This window comes from Manis pentadactyla, chromosome X (genome assembly GCF_030020395.1).
Source record: "Manis pentadactyla isolate mManPen7 chromosome X, mManPen7.hap1, whole genome shotgun sequence".
NCBI classification, from domain to species: domain Eukaryota; kingdom Metazoa; phylum Chordata; class Mammalia; order Pholidota; family Manidae; genus Manis; species Manis pentadactyla.
In genome coordinates, this window is record NC_080038.1 from 10,183,578 (window position 1) to 10,207,250 (window position 23,673).

Here is a 23,673-nt window from a genome sequence, read left to right on the forward strand (position 1 = left end):
AAGGCCCAAAACCACACGTTGCCTTGTCCTGATATATACTTAAACCATTTTTTTACCAATAGTAATTCCTAATTACCCATAAATACCTTGTACTTTATGTGCCAAAAATTTAATATATCCTACACATGACAATGAATACCTTTGCCCACATCAGAATCCCCCAAACAAGCCATGAAACAAGTGTCCATACCATTGTCTTCATAAAAGTCAGGAGGCAGAAGACCAATGTTTTTCAAATGCTTGGGTGTAGCTGCAGAAAGTGACATGATCTCCCCAACAGCCTCATGGAACCCTTCGTTAGCTCCGTTTCTTAGCAGGTAGGGCTGCATGGCATAGGCCATGTCATACTGGATGTGTCCCATCTCATGATGGGCTGTCAGGAAGTCATCCATCGTCACCTTTGTGCACATTTTGATCCTGCACAAAAATGGGCAAGATTAACATGAATCTCATTGAGTCACTTTTAATCATCACAGTAGAGCTGTATGGGATTTTGGTAGCAGGGGTCATCTTCCCAAGGTTTATGCACCAATGAATCTTGAGGACCTACCTTTTATGTCCTAGAAACTGTACTAGGTGCTCAACATAAGGTGAGGGGCAGGGCTGAATCCTGTTCTCCTGCTCACAGACTAAAAGAAGGAAAGATAAGCAGAGCCTTCTGCAAAAATGCTGAGGCAAGTCCTATATAAGTAATCCATAAACATGGCCTGGATGCAGTCTCCTAGAAGCCCAAGAAGGACCCACAGGATGCCGGGAGCAAGCTGGACCTTGCCCAACATGCAGGACTTTGCCAGGTAGATAGATGGCAGGGAGGGCCAAGAGGTTGACATTCCTGGAAGTGCTCAGTGAGAAAGGCTTGAGAAAAATGTGGCATTCAGGACATGCCAACAGCTTGCTACAGCCGGGATAGAGAAGTAGTAGGTGAGGGGGCTGGAAACTGATATTTGGGAATCATTAGCATGTCAGTCAGTGAGCAGAGGCAATGCCCACGAAGCAGGTGTAGAGTGACAAGAAAAGAAGGCCAAAGACAAAACCCTAGGAGGTCCCAGGACTACAGAGTGGAGAGAGGAAGGTGTCCCACAGGAGGTGGAGAGAGAAGTCAAAGAAGTCCAGAAAGGATGACAACACAGAAGCCAGTGAAAAATAGCATTTCAAAGACAGCTCATAGGCCGCGCCTAATGTTGCTGTGGCCTGTCAAGTGAGGACTGCATGTACAGTTAGGTAGGTGTCCTTTCCAACACGGCAAGAGCAGTTTCATTCGGGTGAATGTAGGGGTCGTACTTCAGTAGGTTCCCCAATTAATTTCCCTACCACTCTGACCATGTCATCCCCCTGATAAACACCCTTTCAGGACTCTGCGCTGCTCAAGAAAAAACTCAACCTTTATGTGCCACAATACCAGCTGCTTTTCTAACTTGGTTTTTCTTTCTTCTCTTTTGAAACAATTATAAGGATGCTCCTGTTTATTTAATGTGTAGTGTATGTAAGATCTTGTGCTAGGGAACTTACATCCACTTACTCATTTCTAAGCCTCATTCTCATACTGGAGTCAGTAAACTGCTTGGATGAACAAGGCTTTACTGGAACCCAGCCACACCCATTTGTTTGTGTATTGCCTATGGCTGTTTCATGTCATAAGGGCAGGGCTGAGTAGTTGGAACAGAGACCCACAAGCCTAAGCTATCGAATAGCTAACGCTTTACAGAAAAGGACTGCCAGCCCCTGCTCTAGCAATACCGCCGGGGCTCTGCCCAGATACGCTTTACCGTGCAGATCCACCGGCTCCCAGTTGCCTGAGTCACAGCTGTTAAAGGCCAACAGCTGCTTCCTCCTCTTCGCTGCCTTTGGCCAAATGGGAGGCGCCTCATCCAGGAGCTTCTGTCCCCGACACTATGGGGCAGTCCACAGCCAACTAACGGAAGGCCGGCCTCTCGCCTCAAGGTGAGACCAACTCTGTGGTACAAATCATGCCCCAGAGAGCCCCGTGGGATCAGGCTGAGGCGAATCTCCTTACCTCTTTACCTCCTTCTCCTGCACTCCCCTTGGCCTGGAGGGCTCCCTCAATGAAGCGCTTGGACAAGAAGCTCCACCTCAAGCTGGGGAACCCAACCTAAGACACGCACATGCCTGCAACCTGGAAATCACTGTTCTACTTCACAGACAAGGAAACTGAAACCCAAGAAGGGTAAATACCTTGCCCAAGGTTGCCTAGTCATCAAGTGACACACCTGGAATTCAAAAGCCTGTGCTCATTCTGCAGTAACACCCAGACCTTTCTTCACACAGCCTTTATCCCAGCCTAAACCGCTGACTCTGAGTACACAGTACCGGGTCCAGCCTCTGCCCTTGATCCTGCTCTCCTCTTGGCTGGTGTCCTCCTCCCAGCTCTGTCTGTCCAAACCCTTTCTGCCTTTCTAACTCAATTCAAATGCCACCTGAAGAGCCCTGTCTGATCCTACCAGGTATGGTCAGCTCTCTTCCAATTCCCCATAGAGTGTTCTCTGTGTTTCTCTTACGACACGTACCGTTTTCTCTCTTTTGTCCCAGCTGATTTATTCACCTGTCCTGTCTCACTCAAAAGAAGGAAACACAGAGGGGAAGACTGATGTCTGATTCATACGTCCATCTTTCATAAATCTTAGCACCAAAACTTTCCTAACATGGGCACCGCCGTACTAATGGCCATGCAACTCAAATGGGTGCATATTCTTTCAAATGAGGCAAACTGTTTAGAGGTTCAGGTTAGGGCCCACTGGCAGCCCCCCTTTCCTGGGAAAGCCTAGATATGTTCTCATGGATTCCCAGCCTTTCTTTAAGGAGAGTTCATGCATCTCTCCTGTGCTCAGAGAAGCAGAGAAGGAATCCAAATTCATCCTCATTCCTGCCCTCTATTGTCTCCCATTTTAGTACCAGCTGCTTAACTGTCAACCTCAGTACCTGAAGTCGTGCTTCCCCAGATCCCACGCTGTTGGGTGGCAGACTACTTTCCGGCCATCTCCTGGCTCAGTTAGCATGGAGTTTTCCCAGAATGTCTGAGTCATTTTAGGAAGGCCAACAGATACAAAGAACTTCTCAGCCTCCTTGAATATCCTGTTTGCATCCCAGGTCTGGAAAAAAAAAAGAACGGCATTAAATTCTAGCATTAAAATAACAGCATTCTTTCTGTTGGAGATATGCACATATATATATATATGCATAATCTTTCTGGAAGGCAATTTGGCAACATGTATGGACAGCTTTCAAAGTGTTTATACTCTTTGCCTCAGTAATACTATCTCTAGGAAACTACCCTAGGAAATTCTCAGAAACTGGGTCAAAGAATTACATTTAAAATAATCCATCTCTTTTTTAAATTGAAGTACATTTGACATATAACATTGTGTAAATTTAAGGTATATAACATGTAGAAGAATTTTAATAGGAAAAAAAGTAGTACCACCACCAGAATGGTTAAATAAACAATGATGCCATTGTGAAATGGAAGATCTAAATAAATGAGATTTATAAAGAATCTTTATTGATGTTTTTAATAACAATAGTAAGTGAAAAAGCAGACTATATAAACCACTTATATAGTATAATCTTATAAGAGTACAATGAGGAAATTCACAAAAATATTAACAGTAGACTGGATTTTTGTCTTTACTCTTTGTATTCTAAGCATAAATATAAACAACCATAACCTCTTTGCTAAAACTATTCAACTCAAGCCAATGGGCACTGAGTGAATTCCTTCAAGGGGCAAGGCCCTGGCATTAGGTTCAGTGGAAGACACAAGCAAAATGGTGGACATGAAGTCGTGGGCTTTGGGAACTAAAGGGGCCCACATGTGACCCAGCAGCCAGTGGGTATCAGGCCTTGGCTTCTCCGTCTGTGGGAATCTGAACTTTCTGAATGTCCTGGAACTGGAGAGGGGCCAAAGTAGGTGTCTGCCATCCAGCAAAGCCTGGGAGCCAGCGTTCCTGGAGCTGAAGAAGACTTCTTTGGAGATAAGGCCCACATCAGGCAAACTAAGCCTGCATAATTGGCAGATACTTCATAAATCACTTTTCATGACACAGAAAACTTCCTCTGATCTCCAAGACCAGTCGAGTCTGGTTTTCCTCCTATGTCAGCCTCGGAGATATGAAACAGGATATGACACTATGGATTCTTTTTTTATTATTGACCTTCGGAGGCTTACTGTCAGGCAATACTGGTATTAATGAGCATGGCATTCTTAAGCAGAATGAACATATACCAAAACAGAGTAGACTAGGAAGTATAGTTAACATGTGTTGAATGAAGATTGAATGAATAAAAAAACCAGACTGGAAATACCAGTAGTTCTGAGTTCAAACCTTAGCTGCCACTGACCATCTGTGACTTTGGCCAAATCATTTACTTGAGCCTCAGTTTCCTCACCTACAACATGGAACTATCACAATACCTGTCCTCCTGGTCCCACAGGTTTGTTGTAAAGATAGCATTAGGAGAGATGTGGGTGTAAAATGCTGCAGACTGGCCAAGGGGCTACAAAAAGGTGGAACTCTGCTGCTGCTCAACTGCGAAATGGGGCAGCAACAGCTACAGGAGTTTGGAGAGAGGCCCTCGCAGTTTCATGCTTTTATTCTGCTGTAGGCTTTTCCCCAGAGTCTGTTATGTATGTGAAGATGTGCATTGCATTGCTGCTTCCAGATTTAAAACTGTTAACAAGAAGAAGTCCGGCAATGCGTAAATAGTAAAGTAAACTGTGGTGCAACCATCTGAAGAAATTTTATACAGCCATTAGAAGTATGATTATGAATTCTACCCAGAAATGTAGAGTATTAGCAGAATAAAGAAAAATATACAATCATGACTGCATCAGTAGAAGGGAATGCAGAGAATTTAAACAATTATACCAAGGAGATAACAAAAGGTGACTTAAAAATTGTTTTAAAGACTCTTGTAGTATTTTTAACAATGCTTTTTTTAAATAAGCAAAAATCTTCTAATGATATCACCTTTTTTTATTATTTGCAGAGATTACTGTGGATTACTTAGCAATGACTAACTTTGGAAAGATTGATGCCCACCAGTTGCTATTTCCACTTAATGGAAAACCCAGGTCATCTCCACCTTTAAAATCTGTCAGCAAGATCAATACCACATCTGTTATAGAAGGTGCTTGACGTCACTGACATTGTAAAGTACTTTCCCATGAAAAGCCAGGTACATAAGGGATAAATTTAAATTAGCTTGAATTTTTTTTATTGACATGGTTTCATATGCAAAAGATAAGACAAGAAGGATGGCATAAATAGAAATGAAATTGAGGATTTAGATTCGGTTGTCAAGGCCTCTTTTTCCTACCTGGTTCACCATTGCATCAGTAACATCTATGTTTGGTTTCTGTCGAAAGGGAACCGTCAAAGGGTACAGATTTGTCCAAAATCTACCCCACATATCACCTATTTAAAAAGAGATTTCATTAATACATGACCAGGATACAGAAGCATAGGCATGATTTTACACAGGGCATGAGGTGAAATGGGTAAACAGACTGTACAGTGTTCTAGATTTAATCTAGTTTTCTGCCTCCTTCGCACTACCTCTTTTTCTTGTCTCTTATGTTAAATTTTCAATCTTCCCTCCTTTTTCTCTCTCCTCTAAAAGGTTATAATGGCAAGTGATTATGGGGATAGGCAACGCTTGTTAGGGAATCATCCCAGTTTCTGTCATTTGAAATTATGATTCAAAGGCACAGTTCATTATATACACAGCACATCACAGCTATTATAGATTAAAAACAGATTAATATAATCCACCATCCATGGGACAAAATACTACAAGTTAAGCTATTAGTAATCCCTAATATTGTTTGTCTAAAGGGGAACAGTTTAAGAAAGTGAGATGGTTAAGAGAGATCATATAGGAACATCATTCAGGAATCTCTACTAACTAGAAACTAAGTTCCACTTTTATTACTATACTATAGTAAAACACTTAACTGGGTGATTTTTTCAAACATTTCAAACAAATGTTAAATTGGATTCCAAGGCCAGAGCCCCTAAAAGGGAAGATGGATCTAGAAAAAGTCAGTCTATTAGCAGGACCAGAATCCTAGCACTAAAGGAATGGGGTACCATAAGTACATGAATACTCCAATGGATTCAAGTTTTAAAAGATAAAATACAGTAGAGGTAAGTGTGAAGTCCTATGCTCAAATTTTTAAAGAAAAATCTATCCCCTATAAAAATATGTGATATGTGACATCAGGCTGAAACACAGTCCACATGTAGAAGACTGAAAGGGACCCAACAAACAGTGGGACATGACTCCTAAAACACTAAGGTGACTGTAAGGTAAATGAATAGAGGGATGGTGTCTAGAACAAAGGAAGCTATAGTTCCATTTTTACTCCACATTGGTCAAACCTCATTGGGAGTAACTGTTCAGTTCTGAGCACAATATTTGAAGGACATCAACAAAGAATAGCTTGTCCAAAGGAGAAGAATTAGAAAAGTGAGATGTTAAAGAATGGTTGAAAATCCACGTAAGATATTAAATTTGAAAAAAGAAAACAGTGTATACATGATGATAGTAATAATACTCACTAAAATATACTGAGTACATACTCTTGTGCCAGGTACTATGCTGTGTCTTATGCAATGGTTGTTTACAAATATCTGGAAGGCCGTCTTGTAGAAGAAGAGTGGACATATTCTGGGTAACCTCATAACATGGAATTAGGTGGAATGAATGGAAGGCCTTGAAGGGGTGTTGATTCAGTTCTACATAGAACTTTCTTAAATTTGGTGCCACGTAGCACTAAATTACTCTGTCTTGGAAGGAAGAAAGAGCCACAGCGCACCAGACGGGTTTAAGCAGAAACTGAATTACTGAAGAGCGCCAGCCAAAAACATTGTAGAGAATATGTACCTATTGCCTTAGAGTAAAAAGTCCCCACTGGTCCTCTGTGCATATTCTCTCTTGCTGAGAGAGAGGCTTGGCTGTGGAGAAGAATTAGGTACCAGCAACTTAATTGACTGTAGTAGGAATGCTATGTATGCTTGACATGAACCTTTCACACACATATATTTTATTTGGCCTCAGCTTCTGGAGTCGGGGGGAGGGGGAGGGGAGGATGGCCACTCTCCAGAGGTGAACTAGGAGGTTCAACAAAGGGCCCCAGGTGCTGCACAGTCTGCCAAGGCTCTGTGGCAGAATCCAAAGTTCTTGGAAGGTGGAGTCTCCTCCTAAGCCTGGCATCTTGCTTTATGATGAAGACTTCATTCGTTACTCACATGGTACCAAACCAAGCACTTTCCAGCAAAAGTAATCAGGGCAGTTTAGAATGAGCTTATGAAGCTTTCAATCAGGCTGTATCTTAATTCTAGAAAGCCTTTCCCTCACCCCTGACCACCCCCAGCCTCCCAAGCTTCTTTCCTCTGACAATATGATGCTAAAATCCCAGACTGCACCTCAAGAGCTTAGCTAACCAACTTGAATAGTAAAGCTTATTTTCCCCCTTTCCACTCTCACTTGAACTTGCAGTTCTTTCTCTAGCTATCTTAAATAACCCCTTTATCCTTTGGATTGTCGCCAACATAATAACTCCTTCTGTATACAATAAATAATGCAATAGAGAAGGATTTAAAATGGATTTTCTGTTGAAGAAAGTGCTTTCAAAATGTGATTTCTACAATTAACTTCGTTCACAGCATTTTTCAAAAGTTTTATGTTGGGCCTCACTCCAAAAGACAACTTTGTTGGTGGAAATAAAACCAAGAGCAAAGTACACAGAGAATTCGTGGAGTTTCTTACCAAGCAAATGGGCAGGAAGGCATCCAGTTGGGCTGATATGGGAAGGGTAGTTGTCCATCAGCTTTGCCCTCACATAAGCATGAAGATGTTCGTATAATGGTTTGATCTGAAGAGCCCAGGAAGAAAGTTTAAGACCAAGTGTAGCCTACTCCAGTTTCCAATCCCTAGCCCTAAGTGTAGGAGCTTCTTTATATCAGTAGAATTGCCCTAAATTCTCATTTCTTCTCCTCTCAAATATTCTGGAGAGTTTGAAGCATTCGCTCTTCCCAGATATTACTCCATGGCATAAAGCAATAAACACACCTGGACGATGCAGAGCCCAAAACATAAGCAGATGCAAACAATATTCATTTTTCAGATGCTACCTACTTCCTTTGTTCTTAGGTTGAAGGCTCATTTACAAGCCATAAAATGCCCCCATTTTTACATGTATAGTTCCGTGAGTTTTAGTCAATTTATACTGTTGTAAAGCCATCATCACCACCCAGTTTTAGAACATTTCCAGCACCCCAGAAATTTCCTTATGCCCATTTGCAGTCAAAACTACTCCCACCTCCAGCCCCAGGTAATTGCTGAACTGATTCCTGTATCTGCAGTTTTTCCCATTTATCTTTTGTCTATATGGATATTTCATGTACATGAAATCATACACTACGGGGCATTTTGTGTCTGGCTTCCTTCACTTAGCATGTTTTCCGGTTCATCCCTCTTACTGCCTGTGTCGGTGCTTCATTCCTTTGTACTGCTGAGCAGCATTTCATGCAGGGACATCAGAACTTGCTTCATTTAGTATCTCATGGATAAAACTCGCCTGTTGAAGGGAGACTAGATTGTTTCCAGTTCGGGGTTATCATGAATAATGCTCTTGTGAGCATTCGTGTGCAAGTCCTCGTATGGATACACATTTTCATTTCTTTCACATAAGTGCCTAAGAGTGGGATACCTGAGTCACATGGCAAGCACGTGTTTGGCTTTTTCAGAAACTGCCCAACCATTTTCCAATGGGGCTGTGCCCCAGTACGTTTCTGTCAGCAGCATGTCAGGGTTCCGGCACCTCCACAACCTCGCCACCACTTGGACTCATCAGTCTTGTTAAATCACAGCCACTCTTGTGGGTGTGTAGTGGTTTGTAATCATGACTTGAACTGGCATTTCCCTAATAACTTTTTACTTGCTCATTTTCCATTTGTAAAATTTCTTTGATGGTGTACTTATTTAAATCTTTTGTGCAATTCGGTTGTGGGGGCTTGTCTGTCCTTCCATTTTGATGGCTCTGTGCAACCATGCCTGTGACAGAGCCGCTTCGCCTGAGAAATGGGAAGGCACGGGGGAAAGGGGGCACGTGGGGGTCAGGACGGAGGAGGGTGACACTGAGAGGGGTCCGCGGGACACTTCTACTCAGAGGCCTCTCCCCTCCCTGTAAAGGCTCCCTGAGTCAAAGGTAAGGAAACAACACCAACAGTTGTCCTGAGGAAGGAGGCAAGGCCTGCGGCCCTGTAGACAAAGGAGGACAGTGCCAGCGCCAGGCCGCTCGCCAAGACCATCCCCTCCTATACTCGAAAAGACCATTCCTTCCTAGAATCTTTCCTTCTGACAGTCCTGCTATTGCTAATTGCTGGTCGGTGGCTGACCAGTTGGAAAGCAGAGCAGTTCTGATCATCTGGAGGAGCTGCCCTATTACTCTTTAAAATCTTGTTAGGCTCTAATAGCTCATGACTCTGGGACCTGGGAAAGGCTGACCAGGGTGGTAAGAACATGCCAGAGTGCCTTTGGTGACATCTCTTCTTCCCGTGCGCTGCCTGCACCCGTCTCTGTGGACCGTTCCTCAGTTACCTGTGTAAAGATATGTTCCACATCTTCAATCAGGTGGTCGCGGCTATAGTTATAGCCATTGGCCCCCTCCGTTTCGTAATCTCCTCTCCAGTAATCCCCGTAATCCTCATAATCTGTGTTGAGAAAGGAGAAGAACAGAACATAAGGGAAAGAGACCGAGAAAGCACGAAATACATAGAATTAGCCTTGCTGGGAGGCTCAAAAACATCCAAAGATCTGTCACCTTTTTATTGCCCTTGTAAATTTCAGCTCAAAGGGATGCAAATGAATAAGAGCACTAGCTAAAGTCTCTTAAGCACTTGCTTGTGCCAGAAATTTAAATCCATTATCTCTAATAAGCACAATAACTCTCCAAGGTTGCCGTTATTGTAATAGCCACTATGAACCGCCTGCTCTTAGATAGTGACATCATTTGTCTAAGGTCACGCCAGTCACTGGTAAACGCAGAGGCACACACCTCGTCCCCTAGTCCCGGTCTCTACTCGCTCCACAGGTCACTTTGCATCTTTAGCTTTAAAACATGTGATTGCATCTGAATTTAAAAATTTTCATTTTGGCCTCATATTTTTAAATCTAACCCAATTCATCTTAGACATGGCCACAGTGGACCCATTCCGAATTATACGTAGGCCCAGCTCATCTTTGTGTGCTCCGTGTAGTAGCTCGTCAAGACACGTGAGCTTGTATTAGGGTATTAGCTAATAAAGTTTGAAAAAGCATTTTAATGATTTTTATTTTTACATGCACATTGGCAAAGAATGATCAGGAAGAAAAGAACAGAAATAAATATTTGGATGGAAGGACATGGCAATAAGCTACTGTCTCCAGCTTGCCTAGGGCTTGAGAAGATGCGCTGAAGAGGCAGGGAAAGACATTTACAAAGAGCAGATGAATATAACTCTTCCTTACACAACCCCAGGAGGCAGTGAATCACCAAAGCATGAAGTTACTCATAACCCCCCTGGCTTCACCTCATTATTCAGGCAGGAGAATCAGGTAGGAGATATGGAAATTCCTCCCTGTATTAAGATTTTTATGACCACATGATTCCAGCTATACTTAGAAATGCAGAAAATAATGGATTTCCTGCCTACATTAATCTGATTTGTTTTTTTCTTTCTGGGACAGCACCCTGAGGTAAACACACAAATGAGAAAGAACTGTGGTCAGATGGGAGTTTAGATGAGAGATGGTGTCTCTGTCTCTCATCATGTCTAACAAACAGAATCCGTACTCAGTTCCCAGACTACCTTGGGAACCCTCAGGAAGCTGTAGAATGTCAGCATACCTCTCCTTATTCCCTAGTAGTTTCTTAAGACAGGTAACCTGGATTGTTCAGCAGATGATCATTAACTTTGGGATACTCCTTATATCAAAGGGCAGCCTTGGCAATTCATGAGAAATAGCCCCGTGGCCCCATGGAGAGCTGCAGGACCTCTGCAGACCGGCGAACTTACGGTTTGCTCTCGCCATCTCATTTTTCAGGACCACATACTCTTCATATAACGGCCTCAGCTGCTTGCCAACCTCAGACCTCCAGCCTTCCCAAGCCCAGAGCCTCTCATTGTAGTCTTTGCTACTTTCCATTATGTTATCCAGACCTGTTATTGTGAAGCATCCAAAGGGAAAGAAGTGTGCATTTGTAAGATTTTTATTTTGCAAACAATTACGTGAACTTTAAGGAATTAAAAGACTGGCAGACACGAAGATCATAAAGTTATTAAATGAAATCTCACAATTCATTAGTTTCCTCACCCTTATCATAGTTTCAAAATTTTCCTGCTGAGAAAATAAACTGCTGAAACCATTTAACTTGATTAAATTACTTGACTGCGACAGAATTTACAATGAGATTTTGCCAGAAGTTAGAAGTTCATCTGTGTGCTCAACCACATATTTGGAATCTTATTATCTTTGGATCATCCATCTGAAAGGCACAGTGTCATCATCTCATGTCCATCTCATTTTAAAAACTTGGAATAAGAAAGTAAATTTCATAGTCACTGTTCAAAATTAATAGCCTACCTGGTTCAAGTAATGAGCACTCCTGTGGATTACCTGGGTTACAGACTTTCCCGGTGCTGTAGATGGTGCTCATTGTATTTAGAATTGTGTTCAACTGCAAATTAAAGATAAGAAACAGTATTAAAAATGTAAAATATGTTAAAGAGAATGCTGAAGTAAAGATGTCCTTTTGGTCATGCAGTTTTTTTATGCCTTAAAATACAGCAGTTCACATCCTTGCCAAGTATCTTCCTGTATGTAGGGCAGGAATATCTCATTTAAATTTTCCCAGTATTTATAGCACATAATAAATACATGTGGAGTCACTGAAATACTCAGGTCTATGAAAATCCTGAGGATGTCTCACACCTGCATGTGTACAGAGAAGCACTCTTGCTGCCTCCCTCAGTGCTAAGTGCACGCTTCCTGAACATCTCCTATGTCCTACACTCTGACTATCCTGACATGAACAAGTCACCGTCCTCAAGGACCCCCCAGTCACTCGATACTAAGGCAGCCATGAAATCTCTAATTATATGACAGAGTGACAAGTATTACAACTGTCACCAAAAAGTGATGTGACACTAAGGGGGGAGTGGCTACGTTAATAACCTGGAGATTCAAGAATAGCTTCAAAGAGGAGGGGACATTAGAGGTGTGCCTTGGAAGAGAAGTAGGAATTGGTCAAGTAGAGAAGGGAGATAGAAGGCAGAGCCTAAAGGACAGAAGGAGGCTGGACAGGACGAGGCTTTTCCAGGGAGTGACGACGTGGGGAAGGACCCTGGAGTGGTGGCGCCGTTGAGGAGGTCGATGTGGGACTGGAGAGGTGAGCAGGAGCCAGATCACAAGGGACCTTCCATGCCATACTGAAGCATGTCAACTCTGCCCTGTAGGTAAAGGGAGGTAAAGGCAACAGGGTAAAGCAGTGCTGCTCAAAGTGTGGTCCACGGACCAGTGCAAGTCAGCATATGGTTTGCTTACATTCTGAGACAAGTACAGGAGCTGAGGGGAAAGAAATTTATAAACTTTCAAAAACAATTTGATATTTCCATGACATGCAAGCGTGTGGTCAATGATTTAAGCAAGTATTGACCTTTGATGGATTGGCAGTAGAGGAAGAAAGGAAAGAGAGGGAGAAAGGGAGGAAAGGAGCTGGGGAGGGAAGAAGGAAGAAAGGAAGGACTGCTTCTCTCCCATAGATGATTTAAGAATTACTGGACAAAGGTCGTGTTTCTTCTCCTATCTACCTCTTCCACTACTCTTTCACTCAGCTACAAGAGTCATTCCCCTAAAACATGAAATAGATCTCATGCATAAAACTTCAGCAAGATTCCATAGTCCAGAGGAATCAACCCAAATTCCTTACTATGGCACAAAACTCCACATGGCTTTCTCTACCTACTTTTTCAATCTCCTTTCCTTCCTCTTCACTGAATTCTTGCATCCTTGAGTCTCCCCTCATCCCATACACCTCAAGATCCTACATGCATTTCAGTGGTTTTCAGTCCTGGCTGCTCATTACAATTATCTGGGATCTCTCAAAAATACCATGCAGAGATTCCACCTAGGTTAGATCAGGCTGTCCAGACTCCAAAAGGTTTTACATGGTGTCTTTGTATAAAGGATGAGGAAGCATGGAATGCATAAGATAATGTGTATTAATAACTAGTTAGATAATTAGAACCAAAGAATGCAGAATGATAACTATCAACTTGTAGAAAGATACGTGCCATATGGTTACATCTTTGTCCTTATCACAGTTTTTCTTTTTATAGATGCAGATTACAAGTTCCAGAGGACAAGCAACTGAGAAAGAAGACTTTGATGTTAAATAACCAAATATTTTAGATAAAGATATTTCAGTAGGCTAGATCAAGGGGCTGTAAACTATGACGTGCAGACCAAATCCTGCCTGCTGTCTGTTTCTGTAAAGTTTTATTGGAACACAGCCACACCCATTTGTTTATATATTAGCTATGGCTGATTTCCTGCTAAAACAGCAGAGTTGACTCATTGTGATAGAGACAGTATGGCCCACACAACCTAAAATATTAACTGTCTTTCCTTTTATAGAAAAAAGTCTCCTGACTCGTGGGCTAGAGGAATAGGATAAGAGATGTCATTTTAACAGGAGTGAGTGTAGGCTTTCTTCAATTTGGACAAACTAAGAATAGAATTTTAAAAGGTAGCATTTTATAGCAACATTGGTGCAAGAGATTTGAAGACTTCATTGACACTGACGTTGATATAAGCCAACCATGGAATCTGACTGTCAAAAAAATAAAACCAACCGAACAAAAACCTAATACAGTCCTAGACCATCTTAGATGTAGAGCACAGGGCATGAAATGTCTATTCCTGCTCACCCCCATGCAGACCAGAATCAACTCAGAGTGCTGTGTTTGGTCCAAGGACACTGACAAAATGAAGACAGCAACTAGCACTGGTTAAGGGACTTGAAATCACTGTATAGGGGAAAGTGAATGGAGTGAAGGATGTTTATCCTAGAGAAAAAAAATTCAACCAGTGGAAAAAAAAATTTAGCTGCCTTCATTTATTTAAAGACTATTCTAAGAAAGAGCAATTTGGGTCCAGGAGGCAAAACACAGTGGAAGTAAAGCACATAACGCTTATCGGAGGGAGGATCTTTCCATAAAAGACAGACCCTCACATGGAAGCGATGTGTTGGCAAGAGGTGAATCACCCATCCTTAGGGCGCTCTGAGCGGAGGTTGCTAGACACTTGTCAAAGCACTTGCAGAGGAGAGTCAGGAATGAAAGTGGGAAGGACTGAACTGCATAAGGGGCTTTTCAAGCTCAGCACTGCTGGCATTTTGGACCAGATAGTTCTCTGTTACTGGGGGGCTGTCTTGAGTACTGCAGGATGTTTAGCATCACCCCTACCCACTAGATGCCAGTAGCTTCCACTCCCTGCCCTCACCAGTTATGACAACACAAAATATCTCCATTGTCAAACTCCCTGGGGGGAAGAATACCCCCAGTTGAGAATCACTGACATAGACTAAGTGTATTCTTCAGGCTGCCTGGTCCTCAGGAAGGTGACCCCTGATTGGGTGTCCATTTACAACACAGTGCCCAGACTATCCCAGTTTAACTCCATGGACATCCTAACATAATTATTACTAGTGTCTTCTTTCACTTTCAGAAGGGTTCCAGTTTGGACGATAAATTATGTGGTCACCCTACCTAGGCCCAGAGCTCTTTCTAAAGTCAGCATTACTATCTTTGCAGATAAAGGAAGCAGCCATAGGTTATATCAATGTTTAAAATTTCCCAAATATTTCAACTCTTAGGAGAAGTGCTAGAATGTTCACATACTCGTTGGTTCTTGTCTGCTGAGAGTGCTGATGACCCACTTAGCTGAAGGGCCTGCAATTGACGCTTGATTGTGTCATTCTGAATATTTTGTAGTTGATAATTTTTGGCGATCTTGGACTGTTCTTCATAAAAGGTGGACCATTTGGCCCCAGCAACATTCTGAAATGACAAAAAATAAAATTGAAGTCGGAATGGCACTGTTTGAACAGATGGAACAGAAGATAGGGTCCAAAGAACATCTGGTAGAACATGTAATGTTTCCTAAGTGGTTTAGTTCTCTACTTTGCTGAAGGTCAAGGCTTAGGTTAAGAGTGACCAGGTCACTTTTGGTCACTCTCTCTTTCTGGCCCAGGGCCTAAGTCTTCCCAAGGGCCCTGTCCCTAGAACTGGAAGTGAATTCTCACAGATGATTCACACTGTGGGGAATTTATAGCCTTAGTGCTGTGATGTGCGTGAGTTGACTGAAGCTTCAAGGATGAATGCCCTAGAGGCAGAGACCAGTAGAGCTCAGAGGAGGCTTAATGGCAGTGCAGTTCCTTCGAGGTAACGGGAGCCATAGAAATGAGAACCAGTTTGCAGTAAGCTCCATGGTGCCATGACTTACCAGAGATTCTGATCTTAAAATATGTTCACCAAAGAAGGTTGCCTGGAATTTGGTAGCCATGGTGCTTTTCTACCAGCAAAAGAAACAGCAAGCAGGTGATGATGCCAGGACTCACTTGCTCCCCATCTTGAACATCAGTAGGCAAGTGGACATCTTCAGATTTCTCTAGTGCAGTCTTCTCTCAATGCACAAATACATTTCCATTTATCACAGACTGAAATGAGCTACTACTCTGTATATTGTACTTCTCTAGACCATATAGAAGAGGTAGCACATGAGACAAGTAACATCTCCATTCCTGGAGTCAGACACCTCGACTAGCTGTGTGATCTTGGGCAAATTACTTAGCTTCTCTGAGCCACAATTACCTTATCTATAAAATGAGAGTAATAATAGGGCTTACCTCAAAGGGTGTTGTAAGGATGAGAAGAATTAACCAACAATAGAATGCTTATCAGAGTCCCTGACACATCCTAACCATTCAAAAAAGCTAGGAATTTTATTTAGAGACAAAAGGCCCTTGTCCTTAGGTTGCTTAGTTTTATCAGATAGATAAGGTATGCATCATAAATGTTTCATTAATTAAGCATAAGAGCATATAATGGTGTATAACCTATGAGTGGGCCAAGCAGTTCCTGATGTAGAAAAAGAGAGGCTCATGCAGCAACTAGAGTCAGCCAAGCCTTCATGGAAAAGGTGGGGCCTAAGACAGGCAGGAGTTAAAGTAGGTAGGAGTTAGATGGGTGTAGAATGCACTGCAAAATAATTTACCTCATTTGATCTTCTTAGCAACCTTGTAAGAAAGAAAATCATTCTATCTCCATTTTTCATATATGCATGAAAGGGCTGAGAGAAATACATAGTGGAGCTGGCAATCAACTTCCAGTATCTGGATCCTGGATCCTTGGGTGGACACACTCTAACCAGTAGAATATACCAAAGGCTACAAGATGTACATGTTTATGCTACATAAGATTGTAATTTTTATCTTTCTAGAAGACCCTATCTTCCTTGCTGACTTTGATGCAGCAAATCCATGTTATGTACTACCCTGTGGAAAGGGCCACTTGCTGAGGAATTGAGGATGGCCTCTGGCTGACATCCTGCAAGAAACTAAGGACCTCATTCCAGCAGCATACAAGGATCTGAATGCTGCCACTAAGCACATTAGCTTGGAAGTGGATTCATCCCCAGCTAAGCTTCAGATGAGACCACAGCTCTAGTCAGGACCTTGACTGCAACCTTATGAGACTGTGAGGCAGATCTAGCTAAGCTATGCCTGGACTTCTGAACCCACAGAAGCTGTGAGATAATAGATGTGTGTTGTTCTAAGCTCCTAAGCTTGTGGTAATTTTTAACACAATAGATACCTAGTACAGATCCCAAAGGCAGGACTCCAGGCATGATTCCATTTTCAGGCCAAGGAATTGTATTTTTATCCTGTGAATAATAGAGAGTCACTTAGGGGTTATAAGCAGATATGTGACGTGATGGAAATGGTACAAGCAATGACAACAATGGATCAGACAAGAGATGAAGAGAGTAGCGTGAGTGAAAATGGAAAATAATTTCTCTCTTTTTGAGCACACAAAACCCCTCAGGAACTACTTCTCAATTAGTCTTCACAAATGATCTTGTGAGGTCGTTGTGATTTTCTCCACTTCACAAATGAGAGAAATGAGGCACAGAGTGGGTAAGTAACTTTCCCTATGCCACACAGCTAGTAATTGGAAAAACCAGGGCACCAACTCAGATACGTTTACATCAAAAGCTAATGCTCTTACCCATCAATGATAGATTATGTTGGACACATTCTAGTCTTCTAACATGAGTAAGTGGGAAGGAGGGAGCTATGGAAAAAGGAGTTTGGTCTAGAGCACAGACTTATCTATGCAACCCACCACTCACCTCTAAATCCCTACCCTTCTTCATAAGCAGGGCGATTTACTGTCAAGCAAAATTTCTGGTAAAACTTTGATACCAAATTATAGGAACAATTTTATTCTCAACCTAATGTGGATACAACTCACAGTCCCCCAAAGGCCTCAGTCTTAGAATTTCTTTTATTATACTGCATATGGGAACTCTGAAGGTGTCTGTTTTATTTTATTTATACTCCCATACTACATGTTATATTTTCAATCACCAAAAAAATTACATTATGCTACCTTGAATGCTGACCCATAAAAACACAGTGTTCCATCCCAAGCTATTCTTTTTCCAGAGCTCTAGGGACCTAAACTAGTTTTTTGTTAATTTCTTGGCTCACTGCTCTGGCACCGTACTAGTAGTGTAAATTCAATTTCCACCCCTCTTACATGACTCAAATGTGAAACCTGAGTTGATCAAGTCTGTAGATCAGGACTCTGCCCACTATCTGTTTTGGTAAATAAAGTTTTATTGGAACATAGTCCAATAAAGGAACCCCCACTGATGTATTGTCTATGGGTGCTTTCGTGCTACAACAGTAGAGTTGAACAGAGGCCTTAGGATCCACAAAGCCTGAAATATTTACTCTCTGGCTTTTTGCACAAAAAAGTATTCTGACCTTTGCCCTAGATCCATACCTTTACAAGAAATGCAGAGGACAAAAGGGCACATGAAGCAATATTAAGGAGGCGCAATCAGCAAATCCAGAAAGTGGGAATTTCTATGGGACCAACAAGTCAATTCTCCACAAATAAACTACAAAGAAAACAGAAAGAAAGGGAGGGAAGGCAGGCAGGCAGTAAGGAAGGGAGAGAGGGAGGGAAGGAAGGAAGGAAAAGAGGGAAGGACTAAATTAAAAGAGACTTAAAATACATTCATCGAAACAATTAGAAAGACAGGACCTTGATAGATCCAGATTCAAACAAACCAGCTGAAATGTTTTTAAAAAGAGACAGACAGTAGAGTGTATTTGAATACTGACTAGACATCTGGTGATAACTGAGGAATTCTTAGTACATCTTTGGCATAGTACTGTCATTAAAGTTTGTTTTAAAAATTCTTACTGTGAGAACTACGAGGTGAAATATTTACACATAAAACTATATAGTATTTGGGATTTCCTTCAAAATAATCCAATAAATGTGGGGTGGGCAGAAAAATAAAACAAGATTGGCCCAAGAGTTGATAACTGGTGAAGCTGGGTGATAGGCATAAGGAGATTCAGTACACTAGTCTCTTCTTTTATACTTGTTTGAAAATTTTCATGATAAAAAGTAAAGGAATACTGTTTGTCAATAAAAAGGGGCAAAGTAATGTTACATGCTACAACATGCGAAGTGAAAGAAACCAGTTACAAAAGACCACCGATTGTTCAATTCCATTTATATACAATGTTCAGAGTAGGCAAATCTAGAGACAGAAAGCAGATTAGTGGCTGCGGAGGGTGGGAAACGTGAGGAAAAGTGACTGCAAACGGGCGTGCGGTTTCTTTTTGGAGTGATGAAAACACTCTAAAATTAGATGGTTGTACAATTCTGTAAATATACTGAAAAGCATTGACTTGTATACTTTAAATTGATGAATTTTATGGTGCGTAAATTATATCTCAATAAAACTGCTGTTAAAAGCCCTCAATAGTAGAAGTAAAGAAAACCACCACCTTGTTCCCTATGTCCTCTGACTAGGTCTGAAACTGCCACAAAACTGCTGCCTACCAGAGCATTTAGCCACAATTAAACTAAAGCCCTTTACCCCGGTTACCTGGCACACACCAGGAAGGGCAGCGTGTGCTGACAGCCAGGCCGCCTCCCTGGGTGTAGTGCTTGCTTCTTGCACCCCAGTATTTTTACTTCGCATTAAAGGGCCCGTGCTATCTGCAGTTGAGCCACACTTTGTGACTGATTCATACCCCTTCGTTTCTGGCCTTTGCTCTAATCATCCAGTGCAATTCAGAAGTGATAGCACATATGATCCCGAGGTAATTTCAACAAATGGCACTGCACCTCACCCTAGAACGTGCCTTCTCAGCATCTGGGCGCTTAGCAGAACTGTGACATGTCTCTGCAGCGATTATAACTCTCACACCAATAGCAAAATCTCATCATTCTCCCATGCTCACAAGCATCAAGCACTGTTTGGTGGTTCTGTGCATTAATTCAGCCTTCACAGTGACCCTACGTGGCAGATATGAGTGTAATGTGCTTTTTTGCAAGCAAAAACACTGAGGTGCAGAGAGGTTCAATAACGAGCTCTAGTTCACCAGCTAGACTGTGGTGGAGCCAAGATTCACACCTTGGCAGTCTGGCTGCAGAGCTCGTGGGCCTGACGCTGGTCCAGCGTCACCCCCGCCTACGGGACTGTCTGCCTGAGCATGAAAACAAATACATGATACCCTCCAACAGAGATCAGATTTTAAAAAGTGAGGAAAAAACAACAATGAATAGATGAAGAGAGGTAAGACCAAAGTATCTCTGATGACAACTCTGAGCTGTCAAAATCTCCTGGAGTTCTTTGAGCTTTAGAAAAATTGAAAACATGCTCTTGCAGGAATTTCAAATGAGGCAGTTGGTCTCAGGTTTGATCTGTCCCGTGAAGGGCAGTAATTTAATTTAAACATGCCACCCACCAAGCATTTGAAGAAAATAAGCTTCCAAACTGTATTTTTGAAGGAATGTAAGGCTGTGCGAGTGGCACAAAAATCTTTGCTTAAGTAATGTTGCTCAGTTTCCAGCACTAAATGTGTGAGGAGACTTGCTGCTGAAGGATCTGTGAGAGAAGAAATTCCTACATCCTTGCATTTGTCAAACAAAGCATCTTGCTTTCCCAGAGCCTTCTGAGATTTGTCAGGACTGGTGTAACTACGGTTTTTCTTGGATGACTCTGGATGGATCCTGTGACCTTTGGAAGTCCCTTAGAGCTCTGTGACAATGAAGGAAGGAATTCCCAAGTCCAGCCTCACCGACCCATGGTTAGCTTAATTACTAGCTAGCTCTTTCACTAAGCCACCAGTTGCATTTTTCAGACTCTCTAAAATAATATATTTTAGATATTCCTGTTGACACTGTAGGCTTGGGGAAATGATTAACTCATTAATTTATGGCATTTCCACGAAATGCTTTGACATCCTAACTATGATGAGAATTGTGGTGGCAACTTTAAAGTATGTTCACTGGTTTCCAAAAATCTGGGCTGAGACCAGTGAATTTTTTTATAACAATTTTCCAGATGAACTGCAGGGTCAATTAAGTTTAGACATCCGGGACTTCAGAATCAGAAATACTGAAGCAAACATCCAACTTCACAGCTCAGAGCATTTCTCTGATTTCCCTTTTCAGTTGTATGGACAGTAATCTAATCTAAGCAGCAACAAATCCCCTTATGCAGCCATAAGAACTCACCATCTTTTGGACATTCTCGTCGGTAATATTGGTGTTATAATTCCAAGAAGCAAGTGAACTTTGATAAGACAGCTCTTCAGCTTCAGAGTTAAACTTCTCCAAAAATGTCTTGGCCTCTTCGTCACTGGTGGACTGAGCAGCAGTTACAGCAACCAGGCTGAGGAGGAGCCAGGAAGAGCCTGACATCTTTCCCTGTGCGCCAAGATCCCATCCACTGAACAACTTTCCCTAGAGTAAAACCTCTTCATGAGTTTTTCTCTCTCATCAGCCTTTGAACTTGGGCTGGGCACTGAGCAGGGAAGACGGAAAAAAAAAAAAAGAAGAAGAAGGAGAAGGAGAAAAAACAGTAAACAATCTGCTGAACCAATATAAAGTTTATCCTGGACAGGACAGATATGTACACGGATCTTAGAATGATTTTTAAAGGAAATCAGATAAACAAATAAATGTTATTCATTAATCCTAGAGAATCACAGCTCTCCTAGCATTTCATAGCCAGATCAAAACTTGCACGTTTGGTTAATATGTTCCTAAAAAGCTGTTAAAGATACACTGAAGGTGTTATAATTTTACAGTGACCAAAAGCAGCCTAGAATTAGGGTTCATGGGGGTGATGTTGGTACTTATATGTTTTCCAGAGAATTCCATTAAAAGTCAGTTATTGGGAGCAGGGAAAGGGAAAAAAAAGGCTGGTGATCACTCCTTTCTTTTTATTCCAATCTCATATTTAGAGAAACTCTCTATTTGGGTAATTTTCCCTCCCTGTATAAATGACTTTGTCCTTGTCTTTTTGCAGGTCATTTTTTTTCCTGAAAAGGTAACCCTCCACTCCACAGATTCATTCTCCTCATGTGGCTTGGGAAAACTTTAAAAGGCTTGCTTTCAATTTCTCGGATGGCCATGTGAAACACCGGTTCTATAGCTGACTTCACCACGCGCCCTTCCCTTTCACTTACCTGTGCCAAACTCACTGGAGGTCACAGGAACTAATAATGCCTCTGCATGATGGGAGAGTCAAAGAGTGTGCATGTCACGTCTGGTCATGGGATCATGACTAAAACAATGGAGTCATGGCAACATACAATTCAAAGAGAACTCCGTGCTTATCCTGTGGAATCTCAGGAGCCACATCAGTGTCCTCACTCCCAGGGTGAGTGTGACATAAAAGAGAGGAGCCACTTTAAAGGCAGGGCTCATGGGCCTGCTTGACAGTGATTATGAAACCGTCACACAGGGAAATCATTTCTTCACCCAGAAAAACAAGTCTTCCAGGCCCAGGTGAAATGGCAGTAACCAAGCCTTCTAGAAAAGTTTCCACGTCTTCCCTCTGTCCAACGTTGCACATACTATTGTAGAACAGGAGAAAATAATCTGAAGTGTCTGTTCAAAGTGATTTGCATTATAATACCTCATGTAAGCATTACAACAAACCTAGAAGTATTTTGTGTCACCACTACACAGATTAAGAAACTGAGGCTCAGAGAACTTAAATAAATTGCCTCACTTAGCCAGTAACTGGTAGAGCCAGGACACAAATGCATGCCGAGTCCAGGCCTCTCCGTGGTCGTCACGGGTCTCGGAGCGGTAGCAAAGGTGTAGATAAAGGGCAGCGGAGGCCCTGCGCCTTCAGTGAACGTGGTGGCTTGGTCCTGCCACGTCAAAGAGAGGTGGGTTCTTATTCCCCTCAATGTGAGTCAAAATAACACGATCCTTCTAAGAAATAAAGTAATGGATAAATTTAAGTAATTATGATAAAGAATGTTAAAAGGAAGCAAGACTCAGAGAGGATCAGTCCCTGTCAGTTAGGCTCCTCCCACACTGGGGGAAGCTGAGATCAGCCGGCTTCCGAATAAGAGGCAACAGTGCAGGAGGCTTTGAACAAAGAGCTGGAATGTTGCTTTAATGAAAGCCGAAACCAGCTCTACTCAGGTCACTTCTTGAAGGAAGCTCTTGCGTTTAGAGAAAAAAACTGGGAGTAGTCCAACTTCAGTTCACTGAGGCAGAAAATCAGATTAATGTGATCAAATTGAAATGGAGAAAGCAGGATATGAACTCTGAAAACTAAAAATAGATGGACAAAAGAGCCTGAGGTAACAGGGAGGCAGGAAAATTCTGGAAGCCAAAACACTCCCAGAAGTGAGGGAAATAGGAGACTTGTCCGCAATAATTCTGTAGGAAAACTAGCTCATGAAGGCCAACTGCAAGCAGTGACTGGATTGTTGGGATTTTTGATCACTCTCCACTGAGAAGGTGCCACTGTTCTGGGAGCAGCCCAGAAGCGCTCGCCCTAGCCCATTCTGAGAATGGAAGGAATCCACCAAAGACCCAGGGAATGCAACCCAAAAACATGAGCCTAAAGGAATGGGTTGTCTTGGAGAAAGAATGGAGAGCCAGAAAAATCTAGGAGACTGGGGATGCAGGAAACCTCTTCCATTTTTCAAAAAGGCTGGAGAGTGGATTTTGTAAGTGGTAGGTGGAAGAGCTTGATCTTGACACCTGACAAAACTAGAAAACATAATTTTTGGAGTGTGGTTTGCACTTGGAAAATATATATCTCTGATCCCAGATATATACTAGGGATTTACTAGGAACAAGTCAGATGCTCCCTGCCTCATTTCCTTTCTGATAAAAGAATAAAATAGTAAAAAAAAAATACAAGGACACAATGTATCTTCCATTTTGATAAGGGATTAACAAAATGTAAAGTTCTGGGACTAGATCTAAATGTCCCCAAAACAACCATACAGTAGAAGATTAAGCAGTCCTCTGATCAACAACA

The 23,673-nt window shown here is 42.1% G+C and overlaps 1 protein-coding gene across 1 annotated transcript in view; it reads right to left on the reverse strand.

Annotated features, from left to right (window-relative positions):
• ACE2 (angiotensin converting enzyme 2) overlaps nt 1–21,259 on the reverse strand; it is a 37,068-nt gene extending 15,809 nt beyond the window's left edge. The window contains exons 1-9 of the mRNA XM_036912921.2: nt 20,895–21,259; nt 14,964–15,122; nt 11,647–11,740; nt 11,079–11,222; nt 9,622–9,734; nt 7,789–7,894; nt 5,335–5,432; nt 2,938–3,107; nt 191–417 (exon numbers count right to left, since the gene is read on the reverse strand). Coding sequence (XP_036768816.2) covers nt 191–417; nt 2,938–3,107; nt 5,335–5,432; nt 7,789–7,894; nt 9,622–9,734; nt 11,079–11,222; nt 11,647–11,740; nt 14,964–15,122; nt 20,895–21,080 — 1,297 coding nt within the window. The 5' untranslated portion in view covers nt 21,081–21,259. The remainder of the gene's footprint in view (nt 1–190; nt 418–2,937; nt 3,108–5,334; nt 5,433–7,788; nt 7,895–9,621; nt 9,735–11,078; nt 11,223–11,646; nt 11,741–14,963; nt 15,123–20,894) is intronic.
• Nucleotides 21,260–23,673: the final 2,414 nt, after the last annotated feature.